Source organism: Manacus vitellinus, unplaced genomic scaffold (genome assembly GCF_001715985.3).
Source record: "Manacus vitellinus isolate BGI_N305 unplaced genomic scaffold, ASM171598v3 scaffold_36_pilon, whole genome shotgun sequence".
In the NCBI taxonomy this organism is placed as follows: Eukaryota; Metazoa; Chordata; class Aves; order Passeriformes; family Pipridae; genus Manacus; species Manacus vitellinus.
The window spans coordinates 6,356,856-6,376,394 of record NW_021940508.1 but is presented as its reverse complement, the minus strand read 5'-3'; the positions used below and the strand labels follow the sequence as shown (position 1 = coordinate 6,376,394).

Here is a 19,539-nt window from a genome sequence, read left to right as displayed (position 1 = left end):
CTTTTCAACAAATTGTGCAACTTTTTCATGTCGTGTCCTACTGTCCCTTTGTGTCTACATCTGACTGCTCCTGGCTGTCCTCAGATTTGCGTTACTTATTCCTTCTGTAGTATAAAGCCAAGTTGTCTCTTCCCAATAGATTTTAAGGCAGATTCCATTGACAGTCTCAAAGGCAACAGCAAGAAGAATAAATGTATAACCTATGCTGTTTCCCTGGGCGGGAAGGAGTTAACATCAGGAAGGCTCAATGTTGTGGGTAGTTCGGATAAAGGGGAATATTGCTGCTCCCTGCTTCAGGGTGAGGAAGGTGTCCAATATGGAGTGTCTCAGACACTATTGAACCCTGTGGATCACAGTGGCGTTAAGTTGCACCTTGCTCATTGCTGCTGGTAATAATACTCTGCCTGAAAGCTGAACGTACTGGAGAAATTGATACCAGGATTTCTGACCCTTTGCACTTTGCTAAAATACAGCAGTGCACTCTGTTATTGTTGAGTCATATCAGAGCACACATTATCAGGAAAAAGGGTATAATTTTGATTGTGTTTCATGGATGATATTTTAAATTTGGCCATTCCAGTGCACAGAAATTTGCAAAATAACTCATTTCAAATGCTTTTTTTTACAATTTCAGCTCAAAAAAAGCATAGGTAAAATGTGGTCAAGCCTGCAGAAAACCACATATATCTTTGCTTATTTGTGGGGAATGAATTTTGGAAATTTCAGTGATAGTATATTTTTCAACAAACTGGTGAAGATGCCTTTTCAGCCAAGCTGACAGTACTGTTCCTATGTTGTTGTACTGCACTCTAGCTGTTTGTCTGTCAAATTCATACTGTTTCACACTATTTGCCTTAAATTATTTCACTGTGTGTTTTGCTAAGCTATCTAGAAGAGAGCACACAGCTTTCTCTTGACATCAAGGTAGTCTAAAGAGGGCAGACATTAGTCTGTTATATCTACATATTGCTCCATTTAATTTTTTCCCCTCACGCCATCCTTGTGGCACTGGGTGTATCAATTCCTTCACTGGGAGTGGATGTGATGTGTAGGCTGTGGGGACTCTTGCCTGCCTACTCCTTTGTCACAGACCAGTGGGACATGCATATTGCCAGTTAGGTGATGTGAAGTTTACTTCAGCAAAATGTTAAGAGTTACTGAAACAAAGAACAGAAGCTTTTGAAGGCTCTGCACAGCTGTTTTTGCTCAGATAGCTCTGAGTTCCTCACAGCAGGCTTTGCTTGCCCATGTCAGTATTTCCAAGGAAATCCACTGGGGACTTTGCAATCCTAATTTTACAAACAAGAAGAAATAGCAACCCACTACACTTTTTGACAGCTCCAAGTTTATAACTTAAATTACAGCTTGTTTGTAAGCAAAGCTTGGTTTCCCTGGCTCTCCCACCTTTGTGGGGTCACGTATGAGGGATAGAGCTGCATTTCTGTCTTTATTCTATATTCAGATACCGCAGAAAAATGTTGTCTGCAGCTTGATTAGGAAACAATGGTTTTCTGAACTGGCAGGAAATTTCTTAACTCAGATCTTTTCTTCCCACAGTTGATTCCCCAGATTTCCTCACTGGCCTGGTTTACAACAGTGGTGCCCCTGGTGCTGGTGCTGGCTGTGTCAGGCGTAAAAGATGCCATCGATGATTTTGTAAGATCTGCATTTCTGACCTGTACTTTGGAGTTTGCCTGTGATACTTCAGCAGTGACTAAAACAAACCACTTAAACACAGCCGGAGGCAGGCAGTTGGAGAACTAGTCTGTGGCCAAGATGGGGTCTGAGATTAGATCCCCAAATCTACAGTTTGTTACCTAAAAAGGAGCTAGAATCTTCATATTGCTGAGCGGCCCAGCAGCCCCATTGACTTTCTCTGAAACTGCTCAGCATGTTTGAAAATGTGGTCACCGATAGATATGTCTGGATGCTGGCACAGAAGTCTGTTCTTAGGCTTCCACTTTGGAGAACTCATCCTCTGTCATCTAGCTCAATGTATATGGAAAAAAACATTTGGTAGGAAGCAAGAGCTCAACCCACCTGTGATTTTTCAAACTTGCCTAGCTTTGGCCGAAGTTTGCTCCCAACAGGGCTAATAGTCAAAGTCCCAATGACTTCACGGGGTGATATTAGAGCTAATTTTATAATCTGGTTTTCTCTCATTATTAAAATAATTTTGATAGTCTATGGAGCAATGCCAAAACAGCTGTGGCCACTTTCTGTATCAAAGCAGAAGAATGAATTTCTCTGGTGTTTACAAACTGACATGGACAGAAGCAACACCAAGTTAGAAGTCTGTTAAGTGACATATAGGGCTCTACCCTCCTTCCTCCCTCCAAGAATAAGCCCCATGTTGCCTGTTGCTCTTTGCAGACTAGTTATGCCCTCTGTTACGAGTGTAAACATGCACTAGACTCTGACTCAGCTGTGACCCTAATCTGCCTGACCCATTCAGCCAGCTGGGTGGAAACCTAAAATGTTAATGAACAGCCTATGGCTCTAGTGTGCTTGGTTTCCTGGAAATGCCTTTTAACTTACTGATCCAATTTTCAGAATCGACACAAAAGTGACAAACACGTCAACAACCGCCCGGTCCAGGTCCTGATCAATGGCATGTAAGTCTTTTTGATTTTTGCTGTAATTCTGACTGGCAAGAACATTCTATTAGTAATATTTTAAAATTTTTTTTGGTGTATGTGTATGTTTCCTGAGAATCCCTAAACATTTTAAAATCGAATTGTGTTTCACACCACTCGTTCATCGTGCAGTTTTAGACTATGTGTTCAGTTAATGAACCCAAGACCTAGTACCACAATCTGTGCTGTGACCTTGTGCTGACAAAAAGTAAACTCCTTCCGTTCCTGGATATATATCTTTAAGTAAGCAGTACTTTGTGCTTTAGTTATTTTACTCCTTACCCCAGAGATGACAAGCAAAGTGATCTTCTGTGTCCATTTATGCTCACAGCATTTATTTTGCATTAAGCAATACTAGGCATTATCAACAAGTTATTTGAAATTAAGAAACTGGAATTACTCCCTCGTACATGTCATGATACTTTGAGTGTGTGTAGAACTTCTGGCTTAAATGTACTTAAAAATATTTCAGCTGTGTGCTTTGGACATTGCACTGTTAGCACTATTCTTTCCTGCAGAGAAACAAAAGAAGAGGCCTTGGCTTTCATGGCAGACAGATGTGCTGTTTACTTGCAGCTCCATGGAGTCCAACTCTGTGTAGGACACAGCTGTAGACAGTTGTGAAGTCTCTGGTGACTTCCATACTATAGATAGCAAACAGTATGTTGTGTAAGCGTCAACAGATGATCAAACAGTTAAAAATATATATATACACTGGAAACTGAAGAATAGGAACACACTTTTTGTGCTTTCTGCTAAGTAAACCAGTTTCTTAGTCTACTACGTATTTATTACTGTGTCTAGGAAACACACATTGAAACAGAAGTTTTATAACATGCTGCCTTTTTCTAAAACTGGAAACCGCAGGTCCTGCCCAATTCTGACCAACATTAAAAAAAGCAAGGCTGAGCTGAGTTCAAGCTTAAGTACCAGTCCTGTTTTGAGGTAGTTCCTGATATTTCTCACTTCTAGATTTTGCATATATGGTTATCATGACTTAGTTACATTTGTGCTTGCAGTCTAGCTGGCTGCCTGTGTGCACGTCTGTCTCAGTGCTGTGAAGACCACTGCAGACTTGACTTAGGTAGACACATGCACAGCCAAAGCACCTGCATTGACCTTCCTGACATCCAGTTACTGTGGCTGATAATACCACTTTGAAAACCTAACACAATCAGCAATTTTCACAGGTGCTTGGGAAGTCTCTTACACAAAATAGAGAGGTTTATTTTCTGAGACAATGTGGCCCTTTAAGAGAAGGAAGGGAGTAGTCGGTCCAGAGATAAGGACAGTTCACATGAACTGTGCTGCCATTGTGGGACTTGGTCTCAACCTGGCACAGGTCTCCCCAGCCACTGCTTTTTACTGCTGTTCTTTGCACTGTAGTGGTCCACCAGCTTAGTATGGATCAGGACGCACCATGGCAGACCCTGTTCCATCTTATCAACAGCCCAAGTCTGGCTCCAGGAGCAGAGACGAGTATACTGCTCTCCCAAGTGGTGTTCACTTTATGTGCTTCCTTACCAGAAGTTTTCTTGCAGGTTAAAGGAACAAAAATGGATGAATGTCCAAGTGGGGGATATAATAAAACTAGAAAACAACAACTTTGTGACGGTGAGTGCCATTTCTCTCTATCCTGATCACAGTTAATCTCTGTCACTCTTATCATTCACAAGAAAATCAGTCTCAGTGTGGCAGTAACCACAAGCAGCACTGTGGTGCAGCGCCTATGGACTGTGTGAACTCATGCCAAGTCTTGTCTGTCTGTGTTCAGGCTGATCTACTGTTACTCTCAAGCAGTGAACCGCACAGCCTGACGTACATCGAGACAGCTGAGCTGGATGGGTAAGTGAGCCTGACCCTTGGGTGCAGTCACGGCCACCACTGCAAAGCCTGGTGACCCTGGGTGCTGCAGGTGTACCTGCAATAGCTTTTGTAGCCAGGGTTTCATAATATGTAGAATAAACTTTGGATAGGTATATTGAAAATAACATCATCTGATGGATACTTTTGCCTCCTTCAGTCACATTAGAGGGGAATTCTTCAGTTACAGTTATAACACTGAGAGTTAGACATATGTTTGTGCAACATCACAGGTCACTGGCAGAAGCTTTCTGTTTCTTTTATCTCCCTTTTTTTTAGACAGATTATCTGGGTGAGATAATCATAATGAATAGATCCAGTAATCTCCTTTGGACTGCTATACCATAATATCAATGCATGCATGCTGCAAAAGCTTCCAAATGCTGCTCACTCCAGGACACAACTGGCCACAAGGCAGAGGGCTGCAACTTGTATTAATTGGAATAAACTGGATCTGACCTCATCTTTATGACCCAATTTGCACTACTGTTTCTGCACTGCCTGTATATAAGCAAGACCAGAGAGTTCAAGAAATTGTGTCTCTCCCAAGACCCTACAGACAGCCCTCTGGACTTTCCCTGTTTGATTTCTGCTGAAAATGAACTTGTAGCTTTTGCACATACAAGTACCACTTTTAAGAGGCCCTGAACAAATGCAATATTCTTTTGACATTGCATTTCAAACTCCCCAGCTAGCTAGTCCCGAGACTGGAGTACTCTTCAGGATCAGAATACCATGAGAGAGATCCAGAGCTCTCCTGTGTGCTCAGACATCTTGGGGTCAAATGTGTCATGAGTGACAGGATACACACCTCACCTCTCACCTCATCTCTCACCTCACCTCCTTTTATACCATGATACCATGCCCAGAATTTCTCTGTCTTTGCAACTGAAAGAGACAATCTACATGCACTGGCCAGGTGAAAAAGGCATGTGGTAACACAGTCCATCAGATATCCAAGGAAGAAGACTGTCCCCAAGAGCAGAAGTGACTTTCAGGGAGAGCTTTCAGTTCACATATGACTTTCAGTTCATGTTTTTGTCTCATGTTGTTTGTCACAGTGAAACAAACCTGAAGGTGAAGCAGGCACTGACAGTCACTGCAGAGCTTGGAGAAGATCTTCAGAAGCTGACAGAGTTTAATGGTGAGTAAAATTCACTTTTCAGAGGATTTGCCTAAACTCCAGAGTCCAGAGGGTGGTTAGAACTCTTCCTTCCAAGCTGTCCACTGCCTCCTGCTAGGACTTCTCTGGAAACAGTGCCAGCAAAACAGCATATGTAGAGGAAGAGGTCCCTCTCTGCTTGCAGGTCTCAGTGCCATGCATGGCTGTAACCTGAAACTGCATTGGTGGCAATTCTACTTCTGGACACACACTTTGCTTTAGTATCTGTCTCTACATGTTGATACCCCAGTAAAAGATTTCATGTAACTGCATAATGGAAACTGTTTTCCCAAAACCTTATGCTTAGTTCTGATCTCAAAACATTCTCACACTGCACTTTTACATTGATGCAGCAATGCTGATGCACCCATTACATTTATCTTCTGAGCAGCAGCACTTTCCAGTCACCACACAGACCTGAGGACTAACTCTGTGCACACAGGACAGGTGACTTCTTCCCAGCCTAGAGCATTCCTCTCCTCTCTCAATGCCGCAATAAAGACTGCATTTAAAAATATTTAAAGGCAGGCAATGCAGATGTGGTTAACAGGAAACGTGTCCTTTTTTGTGCTGTTTTGTATATCAAATATAGGATATGATAAGGTAGGATAGGATAGGATAGGATAGGATAGGATAGGATAGGATAGGATAGGATAGGATAGGATAGGATAGGATAGGATAGGATAGGATAGGATAGGATAGGATAGGATAGGATAGGATAGGATAGGATAGGATAGGGATAGGATAGGATAGGATAGGATAGGATAGGATAGGAAAGGATAGGATAGAATAGGATAGGATAGGATAGGATAGGATAGGATAGGATAGGATAGGATAGGATAGGATAGGATAGGATAGGATAGGATAGGATAGGAGAGAACAGAATAGAATAAAAGTTGGAAGGGACCTACAACAATCATGTAGTCCAACTGCCTGACTTCTTCAGGGCTGACCAAAAGCTAAAGGAGGTTTTTAAGAGCATTGTCCAGAAGCCTCTTAAACCTGACAGGCTTGGGGGCATCGATCACCCTTCCAGGAAGCCTGTTCCAGTGTGTGATCACCCTCTCAGCAAAGGAATGTTTCCTACCATCCACTCTGAACCTCTCCTGTTGCAACTTGAACCATTGCCATGTGTCCTGGGACACATTGAATACCTGGGAGTGCATAGCAGCACATACACAGAAAGGAGCCAGATCTGTCAAAACCAGAATGCTCCATGCTCACACATCATCTGCCTGTGGAGAGAGGACGAGGGAACAGACCTAGTGATGTTAGTCATGTTCTGCAGTGCCCTGCTGGCTTAGATACGAGGACAGGATTACAGGGATAGTCGGTATGGAAAGGGTTGGAGTGAGTGCTGCTGTCCTTGGAACGTCTCAAGGATTGCAGGCTCTCAGGAAATACTTTAGATAAAGGAGGAAAATAATTTTTAAAAAAATCTTTTTGATGATTCCAGGACAGGTGGTGGGGATGTGGCAAAGAGTATAAAGCTGGCACTGTCTCTGGTACAGTTTCTTTTGCCTTCTTTGTTGAGGTTTTAGGCAATAATGTGTGTGTGTGGTCTTTGCTGAATATCAGCTCAGTACATCAGGGTTTCTCTGAAGTAATGGCTGAGGTTCTCAGTGTTTTAGGTCTTGAGAAATGTGTTTTTACAGATGCAGTTAGATGCTTTATGTTAGTAATAGGAGTGGCATGCCTTAATTATTTTTCAGAACAGGCTGCAGTGTCTATCAATTTGTAAGCAAAATCTTAATCTAAAATAATTTCTCAAGCATTTTCAGTGTAATGCTTATCTGAGAGCACTGCATTCTTGGAAGTGCTTATTTAAAAAATGTTTAAAAATATTTTGGAAAATTGCAAATTTTCTTATCAGATATTTATTTATTCTGTGGATCTCTATTTTAGTTATGTTGTAAATAAAAGTGGCCTCCTCACAATACTTAAACTGAATAAAATGTTTCCCAGGATGATTTATATTTGACAGTGTACTGGGAAGAGTGCCTGGAATCAGACCCAACCTTGCATTTCCCTTAGCAAACCTCTGCAGAATATTTAAATATTTATGTAACTCTTTATCTAATTACTTTTTAAGACAGGAAGAGAGGAAAGGGTCGAGCAGCTAATACAGGCACTCAGTGGAATGCTTAATGTGAGTTATGATGTTTGTTTGACATAGTGATGGTTCAGATAAGGAAGATGCTTGCAAAACACTGAACTTCTTTATTTGATTTAGGGAACTGGGAGATGAGGAAAGAAACAATACTTTTCAGTTATCTACTACTTATCACATGTTGACTTGGTAGTATTTAACCTTTCAACTGAAATACACTCCAGGTATCTTATTGCTGTTAGTGGGAGAGGGAGACAGGAGGCATGTGTCTTGCTGTGGTATCTTCAGCTGCAGTTGCTGGGTCGATTGGGTGAATCTGTAGAGCTTCTCACTCTTTCGTGATTTGTCTCATCTGGACGAATCTCTTCGGATCCCAAAATCAACCCAGACTCACTCGCTTACAGGAGAGCAGACTCAAGGTGCTCACATGAGCACTGTCCCACCACAGAGGCGCTGTTCCTGCTGGGAGATCATGCCCTGGGTTTGGTTTGCCAAAGTCTCATTGTGCTGTTTCAGGTTGCAGTGCAAAGCCTCTGTTTCCTTTGTGCTTTTCAAGGATTGCAAGGGAGGCAGTGAGGTGGGTCTGGCTATTGCAGGCTTTCAGTAACGATGGGGTACAGGTCTGGTTGTTGTTGGACTAACCAGATGATAAAACAGAAGATCAACATAGTATGAGCTCTGATGTCACGTGTCGCTAAATTTCCTAGTCATTTCATCTTTCCAGTCAGACAGTTTGTCTGCCCTAGAGTAGAGCTACTTTTCTATGAAAATAACATTCATTTTTGATTTTAGAATATATAGTGGTGAAGACTATCATGATACTTAAAGCTGCACTTTTCTTCTGGACTTCTCCGAATTTTGTTTCCAGTCTCTTAAGCCTGATGTGTTTTGTCTGAGAATAGCTGGAAGAGCTGTACTCTCTGCAAATGCTAGTCTTTATGTAGGTATTTTCAGGCTGTGATCAAAATAACTTTAATGCTCCTGCTGATTAAGTGAACAGACTGAACTCTTGGATTCCCTTTCAGTAAGGCATATTTGTATTTTCCAGTTTTTTTCCATACATCCACAGGGCTCTGCTTTGAATCTTTAAATGTCAGGTGCAACTGTTGATTTAAATAGTAATTTAAATAGTAATTTTTATGTCAAGGTGTCCGAACACATTTTATTACAAAAAATAAATACAGAGCATGGAAAAAGACACTCCGGTCACTTACAGCATCAGCTGCTTGGCCCAAGAAGGTAGCGGTATTTTTTTATGTGCCATTGGGACTTGAGTTATAAAACAGATGAAATTAAAAAAACAGTGAACAAAGACACCTCAGTTAATTACTCTTTTGCAGCCTTTAGGCTATGATTTTTCTCGCTTGGGCTCCTGCAGTTTGAGAGAAAATGAAATAGGAAAAAGGGTGATGTCAGCACTTTTAGCTAAAGTTATCCAGTGACATCCTACACTATGAACTCGCTGTGAGTGGATTAAAACTATGTTGCTGGTTCAACATTTCTTCTCACCCACATAAAAGCTGTGGAAACTTTGTTTTGTACTCTACCAATAAAACACTGGCATGTTCAAAGAATGGGATAAATTAAATTCATTGTGGTCCATTGGATTATGACAGGAAGATGGGGAAGGAGCAACATCACAAATGATGAGTAAGTAAGATACAGAATAGGAATGACAGGATCTGGAGTTGACTGCAGCTAAGTCAAATACTGTCTCTGGGGAACAGCTGGGAATGAGGTATTGATGACATCTTTCTGGGACAAGATTTCCATTTGTGCTTTTACCTTCTTTTTTATAGGTGAAGTCAGATGTGAAGCACCAAATAACAAACTGGATAAATTCACAGGCACTCTTACTCTTCAGGGAGAAAAGTATGCCCTGGACAATGAGAAGATGTTGCTGAGGGGCTGTACTATCAGGAACACAGAGTGGTGCTTTGGACTCGTTATTTATGCTGGTAGGTAGAAAGACTGATATGTGAATTGCAGAGTAGAGCAGCACTATCATGGAAGTACATCACACCCAGCAGGCACAGAGGAATCAAGTAATTTCCTCTTTGGAAAATGTGTTTCTACCAAGTACAAGAACAACACAGTTTTTTATTTCAGAAATGCATGCAGCAAAGTACAGGAGGGGACTCTTGATCGATCAGTAAGAATGTAAGGAGTAAATCTGGCTAAGAATTCTGTCAAGTGTATTCAATTAAATTCCTTATCATTTCTATGTGACTTTAACCCATATTGGAATATCAGGGTCATCAATATTATTATTGATTAGATCTATGCTTTTTATGAGCATAGTCCTTCTGTTGTTCCTATACTTCTCCAGACATGTGAGATAATGTATAATATGTCACCAATAACATAGCAGTATCAGGTATTCTGTGCAAAGTAATTAAACCTGAAAGGGGGGATTGAATGTTGAAAGACGAGAGCAGAGTCAAAGTCCAGAATTAATGGTTTTATGTGACTATCCCCATATAATCTTGGGCAAATGACTTAACCTGTTTCTGCCCAAGTTTTCTACCAGCACTGCAAACTGTACATACCTGCCTTCAAGAAAACTGCAATAGTCATTTTTGCTGGAAGGCACAGTGGGGCCTCAGAGGGAATCAGCTTTAGAACAGCTAAGCTTTATTACTAAAATTAACAAGTATGTTTCATCTCCAGGGCCAGACACCAAACTGATGCAGAACAGTGGAAAAACAACTTTTAAACGAACAAGCATCGATCGGCTCATGAATGTCCTTGTGATGGTGGTAAGCCTGATTAATGTGTCTTCATTTCTTCAGACGTGTTCATCGTTTCCAGATGCTCCACCTCTTTGCCCACACAGATGAGGAAATATCAGAAGTGACTAATGATAAAAAGAAAAATGACGTAATAATTTATTAGCAGACCGAGTTCAGCAGCGCCTCTGTCAGCCCATCTTGCAAAGCAAGGCAGTTACATTGGCAGAATTAAAGACTTTTCTTCTGAGCTTGTCATTTTCTCTGCTCTCCCTTGCTCTGCATTTTTGTGTAAGAAATATTTTGAAGCCTGCAAATGCCTTTTTTCTCCTAGTAATTTTGTCATTTTCTATTTATCAGCTGTTCTCCCTCTTCCCTCTGATCTCGTGGCATCTCTGGTGGTATCTGCATAGGACTTGATAATTGAGTTTGTTAATTTACATGATGCCAGCTTCTGACTTAACATGTTAGGATAAAATATTAGACATGGTCTCATTAATGTTCAGAAACTGATGTTTTTAGCAGGTGGGAAATTTGAGAACACTAATCGTATATAGCAGGCACTCTTCTCAGATTGAAAAACAGATCTAATTTGAGGGTTAAGCTCATCAGTGGTTTTAACAAATGGCAAATACTTCCAGGCAGAGATAGTGATTCTTTTATGAACTCTCCTGAGATTTTACTGCTTGATTTTTAAAGCCACTCAGGGAAGGAGGACATACACTCTGACACTACTTCAATCAATGTTGCTTGAAGAAAAGGTCGTTAGTTTCAGATTTTATTTTCCTTTGGGTGCAAGTTTGTCATGCATGCTCCAACACCTTCAGTTTATGACACTAGGAGGGTCTGATGATCACTGTTGCTGCTTCTTCCTTCCTGCTGTTGCTCTCCAGACCAACTTCATAGCCAGCTGGGGCCAGCATCCATCCCCAGGCACTGGAGGAAGCCCTGAAGGAGGCATCCAACACCAGTCTGTCCATCACAGCAAGGCTATCCTGAGCTCTCCGTGCCTTCTGTGACCTCAGCACTGGGGCTTAGAGAACAAACATTTCCAGGATGGCACCATTCTCCAACTTTCCCAGTTTACCTCATCCCCTGTCTTCTTGCCTTCTCAGGATCCCAAAAGTTCTCTAGGTGGGCCCAGGGATGCCCTGTAATGCCACAGCACAGAGAGCCATTCCAGGGTCATCTTCAGTCCCTCCTGAGTCCTTGTTCCATGTACAGTAAGGACATGCCCTTGACTTTAGTAACCTTGCACCAATCTCTGCCAAGTGAAAATCTTTATTATGATCATCAGCTTGTTTTCCCCAGTGTTTTCTTCCCTTCCTCCCCTTAAGGGGACAGCAAAAACAAGCAAGGTTTGGGCCTCTTACATTCAAAACTTTGCAAGCATTTTAAAAACTTCACATTTCCTTAGATGTCCTGCTATGTTCTGGCTGGAGTGGATAATGGGCTGTGAGGGATCTGCAGGGCACAGAAATGGAGCAGAGAAAAGCTGAATAGAGAACTTGGAATTTAACATTCGATTAAGATTTGCCAAATCTCCTTTCACAAGCCAAGGATCCCACCCAGAGTTTTCAGTCTGTTTGGTCTCTCTTCATAAACACAAATGAGATGAATTTACCTCCTGGCTCCATTTTAAAAAACTGAGCAAGTTGCAGCCGATTGCATCAGCCTTTGCCTGGGCTCTGGGGCGCTAGAGGAGCCAAGGGTGTGTTTATCTCCTTTACACATTTTTAAGGAACCTAAAATTTTGATGTCTAAGTGAAGCTCTGTCCTACCTTCTTTAGCACCAGGCTCTTTGCACACCTCAGGGGATGTGGCACTGGGTCCTTCGAGCTCACTGGGTGGTCAGAGGTTACAGAGAGCAGTCATAAAAACAGGCAGTATATTGTGCTCTTGAGTTTGGAAATACAAAGCAGCCACAGCTTGCTATTAATAGCTCATTTAAATGTACCGAAACTTATTCCATGTTAACACTGGCAAAGCTATTTTGCATTTATTTGTCCATAAAACTGCCAGACACAAAGCAGTGTTTAAGGAGGTTGCCAGCGGAGGCCTCATTAAATGTTGCCCTGGTCTGCCCCAACAAGGGTTAATCAGGAGTAAACCTTTCCAGATGACAACCATAGCTGTTTTTTCACGTTTGGAAGTGTTTCTCAGTGACCTGAGGGACAAGCTAATGTTCCTGCACTGGCAATGGACCCGCCAGCTCTAGAAATGCTTTTTTCTCCAAAAGTTGCTTTTTAGCAGGCTTAGGGGAGCATGTTCTCAGAGAAGGAGGGCTGTCAGCTTCATCTCTTATATAACTTACTGTTTCAAATCCTGGAGCAGAATTCAAAGTGCCAATAAAGAAACTGAAACAGTTTTTATACACAGTCCAACTGTCAATGTTTGTGAAAAGTCACCTCCTCTTTATAAAATTCTTAGTCAAGAGCATTTTTTGTAGGCAGTGCAGGAGCAGGACCCAGGAAGGAAGGAAGGATGTTCATGCTGGGAAGCCCCATGAGCACGCACAAGCCTACAATCAGGGTTTTTTCACGTCCTTCCCTTGCAGGGCTGTGGTTACAATTACAACACCCTGCACAGAGTTGTTTCTCTGCACAGAAAATAATCTCCGGGGCTGCTGTTAATGGATCAGTCTTTCTCATTTGCCTCAGAGCAAACAGCGTGTTAGTGAGCTTTGTGTAAGCACAAGTATTGCAGTGGAGTTGTGAAGGGTGAGGGCCAAATGCACGTAGAACAAAATGTGCATAAAGCAAGTGCAGTTGTAGACAAAAGCTGCTGTTGTGATATAGAATCACAGAATGGTTTGAGTTGGAAGGGACCTTAAAGATCATCTTGTTCCAACACCCCAGCCATGGGCAGGGACACCTTGGGAAAGTTCAGCTGCTGCCTTGCCCTGTGTGTATTTCTGTTCCTAAATCATACGTGGAAATGCCTGCATGTATTGTGATATTCTACGAGTGGATAATTAACCTGTGGGGCAGCAAGGTGGGTCATGCTTCTCATATATCTTTAAGTCCTAATAATTACAACAGCACAGATTGAAGTCTATTTTCACTGCTGGTCACAGATATTTAAAAACACTGCACCGCATTCCTTACCAGCAAGGAATATTGTCTCTGTTTCACAAGTCAAGTAATTTATTTGGCCTCTCACAATTAAATAGAAAAGCTACTACTCATGTGGGAAATAAATATGTCCCCTGAAACTCAGCCCAGCACCTTTTCTTACTGCAGTTCCTTTTTAGTGGCTTCTTGGTATTAAAACTTGAGTTGATCAGGCATGAACTTTTCACCAAATGATTCATATTGCTCCATAAAAGTATCCTTCTTCCTCTCACAGATTACTTCAGCAGTACAAATATTAGTTTTACCATCAAGGTTTCTGTGTTTGTATCTCAATTACTGTTTTTTGAAAAGGTTGATTACTGTTTTAATGTGATTGTTATTGAGTGGCCTTTACATAATGGCCCAACTTACTGATATTTCCTTCCTAATGATTATACTTGCAAAAGATGATTTCTAATTACTCTTTTGTGCAGCCTGTTGATTCCATGTCTTCACTTTTGTATTACTACATTGGTTGTTTTATGTCAAATGTTTGGAAAAGTCTATGTCTAAAGAATAATTTTATTATTATTTCTCCAGGAAGGGTGTCAAGCTAACTAACTGCAGTTTATCTTCCCCACTATCACCATTTCTACCTTACAAACATTGTAATTATGTTAGCAGATTTCCAGGATGGTGGGGCTTCCCAGTTTTCAAAGCATTGTTAAAAATTAACCTTATTGGTTCCTCTAAGCTTCCATCTTTAAATTACATGGACTCACTGCATTGCTAATAATGCTTATTAGCAGATAGAGCCACGTAGTGTTGTTCTTTGTCAGTGGCCACAATCTGTCTTTTCCATCTGTTACATCATAGGGAAAAGATACTTCCCTATTCTTTCTTCCTTCTTCCTCTTGGAGGACTGACTGTTAACACATCTGCTTTTCACACACCTGTTTATGACTTTACTGTTTTGTTTTCTTGATACTTTATGGCTGTTAGATATTCATAGTTCTACATTCCTTGCAGTTTATATTAATTTCTGTTAAATTTCCTTCTTCCCAGTCTTATTCTTTTTCAAGTAACATTGCCGCATTCTTGTCTTCTTTTAATCAAAAATGCTTTATGTCCTACATATTGCTTTTGTGTCTATAAACCAGTGTTCACAAGCAAGCCCCAGTTTTCACTAAGTTGTCCCACTTTGAAATTTGCTTCCCAGTTGCTGTTCCCCTGGTTGCTTTAGGCTTCAGGAAACAGGCTTCTCTAAAGTCCGAGGATACACATCACTGGTTAGTGTTACTTTCTATTTGCTCAAAGGAAATGTAATCAAATTGTGAGGGCAGACACCAAGGCAACCATTAGTTTTAAGTCAGCAATTAACTCTTTTAATCATTAGAGTGATATCCTGTGCTGAATTCCTAATTGCACAGTGCTGGGTTATCCTTAGTTGTTTTTCAGAAATTGTGAAAAAGACTATGATGCATCCAGCAAATGGCCAGGTAAAGTCCTCCAGGCAGTTTCTATTTATAACTGTGCAGTCAGATGTTTGGGGACCCTCAGCCCGACTCACCTCTAATTAGGTCTAATGTTCTGCAGGTGACTGACCATGATCACCCTAGTTGAGAAGTCTCCTTGTGATTTAAATCCCCAGCTGTTTGAAGACTTGTAATTCCAAACTGCCATACTCTGTACACTGTGTAGTTTTGTTCTTGTGAGGTAAAAGTGTCATAACATCACTGTTTTTTCCTCTTCATCCCTAGGTACATTTTCCTGTGATTCAGGCTATCCAACCCAGTCTCATTAGGCTCTTTTCCTTAATCTATACATAATAAACTCCTTGTTTCTAAAATGCAGTACTTTTTGTTTAGTTTTGATTTGGTTGGTTTGTTTGTTTGCTTTTCAGATTTTTGCATTTTTAGGACTGATGTGTCTCATCCTAGCCATTGGCAATGGCATCTGGGAGCATGATAAGGGCTACTACTTCCAGGTGTATCTGCCCTGGGCAGAAGGTGTCAACTCTGCCTCCTACTCCGGCTTCCTCATGTTCTGGTCATATGTGATCATTCTAAACACAGTGGTACCGATTTCACTCTATGTCAGGTATGTGCCAGAAGCTCCTTTCACGTTTGATCTTAAGAAAGTTTTAGCTTTTGCCTTAGCTGGGAGCAGCATTTTCCTTAAATCCAAATGCAACCCCCTTGTGAATGATTGCACACAACCATAGAGATGCTGCATTTTCTTATTTCTGCTGCCTTCAGGGCTTTATCAGGGTTGGAGTGGGGACAGCAGTGATCCCTGGGAGAGGAGAGGATGATTTTGCAGTTAAAGCGGAGGTGTAGGTCTGTAGGATGCTATAGGAGGAAGGCTGGAAGCCTGCTACAGTGAGCATCTTGCTCTTTTCACTGCCCATCAAAGGGCACCTGTTCTTTGAGGTGGCATTAGGATTCCTGTGAGGAGTGGATGGCCAGGTAAGTAGGTGTAATTAGGTTAAAGGTCCATAGTACTTGGTGTTATATCAGCTGTCTGAGTGCTGCCTCTTCACAGAGAATGTAGGGTTCTGTTGGTTATTGCAGATAGGCAAGCAGGGGTGACAAGTAGGCAATGTGTCTATGATGCTCTTAAAATCTTGAGGCTGGGGTATAGACTGAGTAGCCCTATTTAGTTTATCATTGCACCTCATTCTTCAGTCAGCTTTGCTGCTGAGACTCTCTTTTATGTTGGTAAATTAGAGGAATGAATACCATTCCTGTCCAGTGTGTCACAGCAACAGCAAGGTGGAAATCCATATTGTCTGCAAGCTGATGCTTCTCTTTGGTTGTATTGAGTGACGAAATGGCTCAAATGCTGTGGAGCTCTGTGTTGTTTGAGACGTGGTTGTGCTCATCCCCCAGCACTAGGCTGAGCCCAGCTCAGAGCCTTGCTGGAAACCGTCTCCTGGAATGGCACTAAGTGAAACCCACTGCTCCTGCCTCTCTTCTCAGTCTGAAAACTTCTGAAACTTTCCGAGAACATTTATAAGATCTTGTTTTATAAATGAAGGAAAGGAATTTGCTATAAACCTAACAGTGGGACTATCTTCAGCATCCCTTACCGCAAGCCATCTAAGGACGGATGAGTTCAACCTGTCATTACCTTCAAAGTTGTCTTCTAATTACAGTCGTTAATGGTGGTGCTGAAGATAAAGATCTTATCCCTTAAACTAACGAATATTCCGTCACCTTCTCTTTCTGTTTCATCAGTGTAGAGATTATACGGTTGGGTAACAGTTTCTACATCGACTGGGACCGTAAAATGTATTATCCGCTGAATGATACACCGGCTCAGGCTCGAACCACTACACTCAATGAAGAACTGGGACAGATCAAGTACATCTTCTCAGACAAAACAGGAACTCTCACTCAGAACATCATGTGTTTCAATAAGTGCTCCATCAACGGCAAATCCTACGGTATGTTATCTGTTTGCCTTATTCTCGGAGTTTTATTTCATTGTATGCCTCTTGGTCCACAGAGACTAACTCTGATATCCAGAAGAATGTCATGTAAGAAACTGCAGTGATCAAGTGCAGGGCTGCCCATCAGGGATGCCTGAACAGCCTGACTGGATCATTTGCATATCTTAATATAATTTCCTTGTTTCCCTCTTTTTACCATTCTTTTATCTCCCTTTTTCTGCCCCTCTATCATCCAAACTACAGAACCAGCACTTTATTATTTTGTCCCCGTAAGCGCCACATTTACTACATCTGTACTCAAATTTGGGGATTTTTTCTGATATCACTACCTAGGTAATCTCATTTTCTATGGTATTATTGACATGGTTACCCAGGTATTGCTAACCCTGCACAAAACATAACATTTAACACACATAACTAACTCCCTCTTAACCACTTATGAAATCAGCCACCCCTCATCATGTTATCTGCAAATTTTGTCAGCTTCTCATGTGTTGCCTCTCACATTCAACAATTTCTCGTGTTGTGAGTAGCAATTTTCCACATCCTTTTCAGATAGCTGGACTAGTCAATGGCCTGGTCTTTGTCTTTAGCCTTGATATACTTCACCTACCAGAAGAGAGAAAAGTTTGCAGGGAGTTGGATAAAATAGGAAAAAAAAGTTATCTCAGTTAGATCCTAGAAGTCATTGATTTTAAAGGCTTGTTTATTGCATGGCCTCAAACTGTTTTCTTCACACTGCTCAGGAGGTACTAACACCTTGGAAACTGACTAATTGATTAACATCATTAGATGCCCCAGAGAAATTAGTTGCTGCTTATTTGCAGATGGATGCTTGCTTTGCCTGTGTCAGACCTGTTGAAGTTTGCCTTTTTTCCCTGTGCTATCAGCTGATCTAATAAAAGAAGTTATTTCTTCCTATGAATCTGGTTTTGTGTATATTTGGGGACCACCACACCTCTAACAGTGCTGCTGTGATAACTAACATTAATGCTGCTAAACAGTCTGAAATCTCTTCCATCATGAAATCTCTTCCATGACTTCCCCAAAGTGGATTTCACCACCAATTTCTCATTCATTCAAGAAATGAATGAGAAATATGTGGAAAGAAAGCAAACAGTCTACTGCCTATAGTTTTGTAAAATGCTGAGCTTCTTCCTAGGATTGTCCTTCTCTGGATTTGCTGCTCAGGGTCATATGCCAGAATGATTTAGTTCTGATGTCAGGAAAGGTACTCTGGAGGCTTAAGGGAAGGAGATGTCCAAAAGCCTCTTGGCTATACTTTGCAAGAGATCAACTGATACCAAGTTCTCAGGAGAGATGGCATCTAAGTTTCTTCTACACACTCAGGGCCTTTGTGAAGGCCCACAGGCACTGCATTTGACTTTGGTCACAGTTGAGATTGCTGGTGCAGATATGAGTCTATATATTGCGTAATTCATTGCATTTCACTCTTTTTTTCAGTTAAGTGTTGGGACTGGCTGGGCTGGGCACAGTCCAGACTTTCAGAGTGAAACTTTTCTTTAGGCAGAAGTTTTAATACTGTTTCCTAGAGCTGAAATGTCTTGTATTCCTATGACCAGGTCATCAGTTCAGGGAAAATCAGTAGAGCAGCTTTGCTACCTAGGTGTGGGAAGAACGGGCTTTGAAAACTCATTTTCTGTGGCTGTCTCATTTTCTGTTGCAAACCAAGTAGGATCCAGGAACTGGATTTTGTGTCATATTCAAAAGGAAAGGTACAAGAGAAGTCATTCCCTGAAAGCATTTTTGTTTCTTACCTAGTGCTAAGTCATCTCCGGGTTCAGCTTGAGCCAAGTCTTCTTTACCCAAAAGCCAATCATTTTTATGGTTACTGCTTTGTATTTCAAGATCTGTCAGTCTCTGGATTTTTGGCATGGATTAACATAGAAAGCAACAGCTATGTATCATCAGTCTCCAGTACTCATGTCAAGATATGTATGCTTACTGAAACCTTTTCAATAGATACTTGCTTAGAAACACTGTAACCAGTTTTCATGGTAGAGAAGCTCAGAGACTGCACTTATGCAGAATTTGTGGCTATAACCTTGGTCTTTCTTGCTTGCAGGTGATGTGTATGATATGTCTGGGCAAAGGGTAGAAATAAATGAGGTAAGTGCTTAAGTGCTATCAGGATCTGTGCTTTCGGTGAACCTGGCTAAGTACCAGTGGACGCAACCCACAAAAGCATAGCTCATGCTCTTGACCCCGCAAGAGCTGATGCTCTTGATTCTAATAACAGTGATGTGCAGTTCCTCTGGATGTCAGAGAATTGCCAGTTACATTCCTTTCCAGTAAGCCTGGCTTAAAACCTGCAGGTTGGGAATGGCCCACTGTTCCCTCTGCTTTATATGACTTCCTATTGCACGCACAGCTTCTGTTGAATATTTGGCCATTGATACTCAGCCAAGTATTTGGCCAAGTTTGCTGGAAACTTCGACACTGGTGAATTTTATTAACCTTGGCAGTTAATAAAAGCTTTAGTGGGGAATTAGTGAGTTCAGTTCATATCAG

At 41.4% G+C, this 19,539-nt stretch overlaps 1 protein-coding gene across 4 annotated transcripts in view; it reads left to right on the top strand.

Moving 5' to 3' along the window:
- LOC103761164 (phospholipid-transporting ATPase FetA) overlaps positions 1 to 19,539 on the top strand; it is an 83,061-nt gene that overhangs the window by 41,228 nt on the left and 22,294 nt on the right. For all 4 annotated transcript variants that reach the window (XM_018077332.2, XM_018077333.2, XM_018077334.2 and 1 more), the window contains exons 5-14: positions 1,558 to 1,656; positions 2,554 to 2,615; positions 4,178 to 4,250; positions 4,411 to 4,481; positions 5,561 to 5,643; positions 9,571 to 9,729; positions 10,442 to 10,530; positions 15,457 to 15,653; positions 16,793 to 17,001; positions 19,094 to 19,137. In XM_018077332.2, coding sequence (XP_017932821.1) covers positions 1,558 to 1,656; positions 2,554 to 2,615; positions 4,178 to 4,250; positions 4,411 to 4,481; positions 5,561 to 5,643; positions 9,571 to 9,729; positions 10,442 to 10,530; positions 15,457 to 15,653; positions 16,793 to 17,001; positions 19,094 to 19,137 — 1,086 coding nt within the window. The remainder of the gene's footprint in view (positions 1 to 1,557; positions 1,657 to 2,553; positions 2,616 to 4,177; positions 4,251 to 4,410; positions 4,482 to 5,560; positions 5,644 to 9,570; positions 9,730 to 10,441; positions 10,531 to 15,456; positions 15,654 to 16,792; positions 17,002 to 19,093; positions 19,138 to 19,539) is intronic.